Below are 6,896 nucleotides of genomic sequence, written 5' to 3'. Positions count from 1 at the left end.
AACCTACAATTGACAACACTATAAAAGGAACCCCTAGCCTAGCAAAATCGGCCACTAGAAGAGAATAAGAGCGCTAGCCGATTTTGCAAGTGTAGTATTACTCTCTAAAAGTTATTCCAAAGTTAGTGGTGTTGTGTGAAACATTTGAGGCATCACACTTGAGGTGCTAGGCTCACAAAGTTCTCAAGGAATTCAAGCAACAAGGAAAAAGGTATGTTCTTCTACTAGCTTTATGTTTTCAATGTTCCCCATGCCATGCTAGTTAGGATAAGAACCTTGGAAAATCAATTTTGTATGTATCTTAGTAAAACATAGATCTAAGGTTTCTAGGGTTGCATGTACACCATAGGAGTGTTAGAATGCTCAAAAACCCATCAGTGGTATCAGAGCCTAGGCTTGTTTACTTGATACTTGATGCAAAATGCTTGAAAATCGAAGTTTTTGTTCACAGCTCGTATGAACTCGACGAGTCCATGGGGGGACTCGAAGAGTTCACGAAGAAATGCATACTACTCGTCGAGTTAGTTCATGTACTCGACGAGTAGAAGCCCATGTGACCAGATTTTCGAGTTTTGCTGCTGGAAATGGACCAGAATCATTACCCTAAACTGTTTTGGTTTATTAAAACTTGTTTTAGATGGTGTAATGGTTTTTCTAATCCCCAAATCCCCAAATTGAAATCATATATCAAAAAATATAGCAAATTCCAAAATTAAACGATAGTTAGGTTCAACAATAAATGAAACCAACGATTATATCAATTTTGAATTCAGATACCTACAATTCAAAAGTAAAAGAAGTATAAATTTCCAAACAAATCAAAAACCATACGTCTGTTGAAGAAATTTACCTTGGGTGTCATTTCTTCAAACGAAAAATGGTTGTCAACCAATTTGTGGTCCATGATTGATCAGACGATAGATAGATTTCAAGCAATTTATGGAACGACGACTACATTCAAAGTGACCTCTTATATCTTATATAGGCATAACAGTTACCTACAACTACCTAATGTTTAGGGATTATGGAAAAGTTAGGGTGGGGTGGGGTGGGGTGGGGGGGGGGGGTTGAAGACGTAATGGGAGGAGGTTCAACGCGTAACTGAGTTTAATAACCAATTGAATTGTTGGGTGAGGAGACAAGCGGCGATCGTTGAGAACGTGGGGGAGATAAAGAACTGCCATGGAAAAGTTTATTTTATATTATTATTATTATTATTATTATTATTATTATAAATTTCGAGCAACATTTTATAAATCGAATGACATTATACTCCGATTTCATATAACCGTTGGAATTTATAATGTCGTTCGATTTATAAAATGTTGTTCGAAATCTATAATAATAATAAATATAAAATAAAAAATAATTAAAAACCGATTTTATATAGTCGTTCGAATTTATAATGTTGTCGGAATTATAGAATTTTGTTCGAAATTTATAATAATAATAATAATAATAATAATAATAATAATAATAATATTGTGGTATATCGAAAATTACCACTTTGGGCCAAACATGTTTTGGCTAGCATAAATGGTCCAAAAGTTTCTATTTTGTTGCTAGTTTGATCAATTTTGCTTTAATTTTTTTTCTTTTTTCAGTTTTGTATTACACAAGTAAAAGAAGAAAATAAAAAATAAAAGAAAAAAATATCCTTTCTCTCTCACTTACCCACTTTCACATACCCTCTCTCTCTCTCTCATGTTATTTATCCTAGACACATCTTCTTACCCATCTTCTTCTTCTTCCTCAAGAACACTCAAGAACATCTACCATCACCACTGTTCGACCACCGTTCGCCACTACCACCACCATCCGCCACCACTCACAGATGAACAAACACACACGAAATCAGATGAACATACAAACACATGAAATCTAAAGAACACATCACAGGTTTCTCCGCCTTGATTTCCAATCACGAAGCACCCATCTGAAAACCCTAGCCGCCAAGAAACCCCAACTTCAGATCTCAATTTCCTTTCTCTCGTTGTCAACTGTTGAGATTCAAAGGGAGCACATCAACGATCGAAGTGGGTATTTGGGGCGATGCTACCTGACTGGAGGGAGGCGGAGGGGCAGCCTAGTCTTGCGAGAACCGCCAATTTCTTCTTTTTTTGTCGGTGGTAAGCAAGAAACGATATATATATATATATATATATATATATATATATATATATATATATATATATATATATATATATAGAGAGAGAGAGAGAGAGAGAGAGAGAGAGAGAGAATGTGAAAGTGAGTGAGTGAGAGAAAAAGGGTATTTTTTCTTTTATTTTTGTAATACAAAAATGAAAAAAAGAAATTTAAGAGGACAAATTTGTCATTTTATAAAAAAATTAAAGCAGAATGGACCAAACTAGCAACAAAATGAAAACTTTTAAACAATTTGTACTAGTCAAAACCTGTTTGTCCCAAACTGGCAATTTTCGATATACCACAGGACCATTCTTATAATTTTGTCTAATAATACTACTACTACTAATAATAATAATAATAATAATAATAATAATAATAATAATAAAATTAAAATGAAATTAAAAACAATAAAAAAAAATAAAATAGGAAGAAAAAAAACAATAAAAAACAAAAATTTAAATGAGAGGAGGATAGGTAATTAAAGGTACATATAGAAAATCCATTGAAATTTGTGAATGGGATAAAACTATACATATACGACAATTGAGTTTTCTGCGGTTCTTGATGGGAAAGCAGCGAGGGCTCTGTCGCAGAAGACAAAATCAAGGTAAAATTGCCCACAAACGGATTAAACATCAAGAAATCATGGTAAAAAGGGATGATGATGGAATCAGTGCTTTGCCGGATTGTTTGCTTCTTGAAATCCTCTCTCGATTACCCTCCACAAAAGACGCAATTAGAACAGGTACGCTCTCCAAGCGATGGGAACATCTTTGGACTTGGGTACCTACTCTAATTTTTTCAACTAAAACTGGTCCACCAACTCAACGTCTTCAAAACTCCAAGCCAAGGGACGAATTCCCATTATTGGTCGACAAAACCCTAACTCAATGTCGCCAAATAAAGCTCAAGAAATTCATACTGCATACCTATTATGATACCCGATTTGAATCGCAGTTTAACAATTGGATTCGTTATGCTATAAGCTGTAACGTTGAAGAGCTTAACTTGGAGTTTTGGGGGAGTGAAACTGAGTTTCTGTTAAATGAATTTATATTCATCAATTCATGCTTTACTGATCTGAGACTAGCAGGATGCAAAGTGAATTCAAGTGGGGCGATTAGTTGGGAAAATGTTAGGAGTTTGTGTATTTCCGGGGTGAATGTAGATGAAGACTTGATTGTAAATATAGTATCCGGGAGTCCTCTATTGGGAACTTTGGTGTTTGAATACTGCAGGTGGCTCAATATTACTTCAGAATCTGAAGCCAGTGATATCATCAGAAAATGTGTTCCTACTAGTTTATCACTAACTCAATGTCGCCAACTGAAGCTGCTAAAGAAATTCAAACTGTACGCCCATTATGATATTCAATTTCAATCGCAGCTCAACAATTTGATTCTCTATGCTATAAGATGTAATGTTGAAGATCTTAACTTGAGGCTCTGGAATCACGCATATGATGATGAGTTTGTGTTAGATCAGATTGTTTTCACCAGTTCATGTTTTACTGAGCTGAGAGTAGGTGGGTGCATGCTTAATCCAGTAGGGGCGATTAGTTGGAAAAGTCTTCAGAGCTTGTGTATATCTGAGCATATTAGTTTAGATGAAGATTTGATTGAAAATATATTATGTGGGAGTCCTGTATTGGAAACTTTGGAGTTGGATGATTGCTATGGTTTTAGGAGGCTCAATATTACTTCAAAGAGCGTTAAAAACTTGGTGTTATGTGGATATGAGGTTCCTTATGGTGGATTTGAAGCTGATATGATCGAAATCAATGCTCCTAATATTTCATCCCTAACAATGGAAGGTTGGAATTTTTTGTGTAAACCTTTGTTGCTGAATGTGTCTTCTTTTGTCAAAGCTCACTTAGATTTTAGTTTTACAAAGCTTGAGCATCGCCAGAAAAAACCTAATGAAGTGGAAGAAGAGTTGCTTAAAGGGTGTATAATGAATCTTCGCCATGTCAAGGAGCTTCAACTTGGGGTTGTATGTTCTAAGGTAAAAAAAAAATACTCTTCAATTATATTTTTTTTTCTGTCACTTTTGTTGTTGTCTTGTTTTTGTTTGGTTGGTAGGTTCTTTCTGGTTTGGAAGCTAAAGGTTTTGTTTCTCCATCAAATGTGAAGCTTGCAGGAGGATTAAGGTGATTGGTTCGACAACGGATCATATAGGGAGCTGCTCTTGCATGACCTTGTTATTGATGGTGCTTTAAATTATCCACAACTATTTTCTGATCTATTTTATAAAGTAGAGTACACATGTTTAATGGATTATTTCTTATGTCAAAATATTTATCTATTGGCTGTTTCATGCTATATGGTGAATTATTATCAGTTGTTACTCCAAACCATCTATTCTATAGTAGTTTTGAAGCTTCATTTTTCTTACTAATATCTCTTCTTCTATGAACTATGGCATTTTTCTTGGTATGCTTTTGTCTTGACTCTTGACCAACATATATACTGTTGAGTTTTGGAGTATGATGTTGTCTAATGTTTTTCCAGTGCCAGTTACAAATTTGTTGGCTCATTGCATTACATATTTAAAGTCAATAAGTAGGATGCTTTTGTCAATTGGTTTCTACTTATGCTCTAAAGCAGGATATTAAACATGAAATTTACCCACGTATTCTGCTGCTTCAAAGTAGGATGTTAAATCTGTTATACTCCATAATCTTTTTTTTCTTTGGTTTTACAGTAGGTTCGATCTGTTAAATATGATTAGTTTTCTTTTTTTGATCATCTTATTTTCTTTCGTTTTACATCAGATTAAATCTGTTAATTCCGATTAGGATCTTGTTGGGATCTTCAATCTGTACATTATTTTTGTTTTGAATCCTTTATAAACTAATTTTTTCAATGCAGTCTTGTCTCATTTGTACTTTTGGCAACTAATAAATCTTTTTTTAAATGCAAATAGAATGGCTCAAGAAACAGCAAAGTACTTGCTTTGAGTTTTGGTAAATAAATATAAATCTATTTATTGTTTTTAAATTTTTGTAATGATCAGTAACGTAATCTTTGCCATTTAACTTCCCATTTAGGTTTTTAGACAAATTATCATAAACCTTAGACACAATCTTGAAGCAGATCACTTTCAGGTGAAAAGGATTAGATTTAAACAAACAACTTTTACATTATCTTTTTGCAAGCTTTAACAATTGAGCCAATGAATACGCATCTCAAGAATTCCAAACATGAACTCCGATTTTGCACCTCAAAATGTAAAACTTAAGCTTTTGTTTGACGATCTAGAATCATTGTACGCCAGAAGCTAAATGATGCTGCAACAATGAGAATATTTACTCATCAACTAAAAAAGGTGGAGCATCTTAATTTCAATGGACAAGATTCGCAACTAGATCTTGCATGCTTCTTCCTGCACCATGGAAAAGCATTGAAGGAAATGGTTTTTAGATGGGGTGACTTTCAATAAAAAGTCAACGGAGACTATGAAACAAGTGTCAAACTTTCACAAGCTTCTTCAGGTGTTAAACTGATTGCTCTTCTCAAGGAATGTACTACATGTGTTGCAACCTTTTCTAGTAAAGTGTGAGTAGTACCTTCCTATTCTTTTACAAAAAAAAAAAAAAAAAAAAAAAAAAAACAAAAAAAAAAACTATTTATCTGTCCACATAACTATAATTTTGGGTTAAATGCGCACCATAGCAACATAGTTTAGGCCAATTCCTTATTGTGATGAACCGATGATGATACTCAAGACTCAAGAGGGTTAACAAAGCTAATTAATACTCAGAAGTTGTGGCTTAAAGATGATCGTTGGTGAATACACCGTATTATAGTTGACGAAGAGACGATGTATAATGTTCATTTAATCAAAATTCTTGTAGATAACTATACTGTATCTAATACGTGTATGTACGTGAGTATGTCACTCATTCATGTTTTGGCTATTCTATATTTGGACCTAATTTTACCTTTATTATCAACTACATTCACCATTATCTTTTTAGGTATGAAAATATTTGAACAATTTAATATCTAAGCAAACTAGAAATATTTTAAAGGTCAAATCACACGAAACTGTAACGCTGCCACTCAATTTTAATATAGAATCTCAAATAACAGAAAACTTATTAAATTATTTTCAAGACTAAGTTACATCTTCATCTTGTCTTAAAACCAATTTAAGGCCTATCTACACCTTCTTGTTGCTTTCAAAGTTGTAAGATGTTTTCTTTTTTAGTTAATCGTGTTTGAGAGACTAGCTGAAAGCTATTATTCTGTTTTACTAGCTAAAAACTATTATTCTTTTTTATAAGCTAGATGATAACTAATAAAATAATAACATTTGATAAAAAGTTGATAACTAAATGAAAAATATAAATCAATACTTAAAAGACAAAATTGCAAAAATGGTCCCTGTGGTATGTATTTTTTGAGTTTTAGTCCAAACACCGACTTTTTTGGATTAATGGTCATTTTGAGCTAGTTTGCTTGCAGTTTTGGTTCCTGTCCAAACTAAAAAGACTATTATACCCTTAATGAATTTATTTTTCATTTTTCTTCACTTTTTAATAATATTATTATTATTAAATATAAAAGTGGGCCCACTTATCCGCCCCACCTCTCTCTCTCTCTCTCATTAACCCAGATGAAACCTCCTTCCCCTTCAAGAACCCACCAACCCGTTATATTACCCAAGAATCACTATTAACGAAACCTAGATTGATGTTGAATAGAAACTCTCAAAGAAACCAAGCTTGATGATGTTCAAAA

General features: G+C 33.4%; 1 protein-coding gene across 2 annotated transcripts; it reads left to right on the top strand.

Annotated features, from left to right (window-relative positions):
- The first annotated feature begins 2,672 nt into the window (after window positions 1-2,672).
- On the top strand, window positions 2,673-4,548 carry LOC145005813 (F-box protein At5g03100-like). Of its 2 annotated transcripts, none has more exons than XM_078964929.1 (2): window positions 2,673-4,155; window positions 4,284-4,548. In XM_078964929.1, the coding sequence occupies exons 1-2, from the start codon at window positions 2,716-2,718 to the stop codon at window positions 4,302-4,304; spliced, it is 1,461 nt and encodes a 486-aa protein (XP_078821055.1). In that variant the 5' UTR covers window positions 2,673-2,715; the 3' UTR covers window positions 4,305-4,548. The 2 variants fall into 2 exon arrangements, with proteins under 2 accessions (XP_078821055.1, XP_078821054.1); XM_078964928.1 differs by having other exon boundaries at window positions 4,233-4,548.
- The last annotated feature ends 2,348 nt before the right edge of the window (window positions 4,549-6,896 follow it).

The sequence above is a fragment of the Lactuca saligna genome, chromosome 7 (assembly GCF_052625555.1).
Source record: "Lactuca saligna cultivar CGN05327 chromosome 7, ASM5262555v1, whole genome shotgun sequence".
Taxonomy (NCBI): domain Eukaryota; kingdom Viridiplantae; phylum Streptophyta; class Magnoliopsida; order Asterales; family Asteraceae; genus Lactuca; species Lactuca saligna.
The sequence above is the reverse complement of the archived record's forward strand: the minus strand, read 5'-3'. Positions and strand labels throughout refer to the sequence as shown.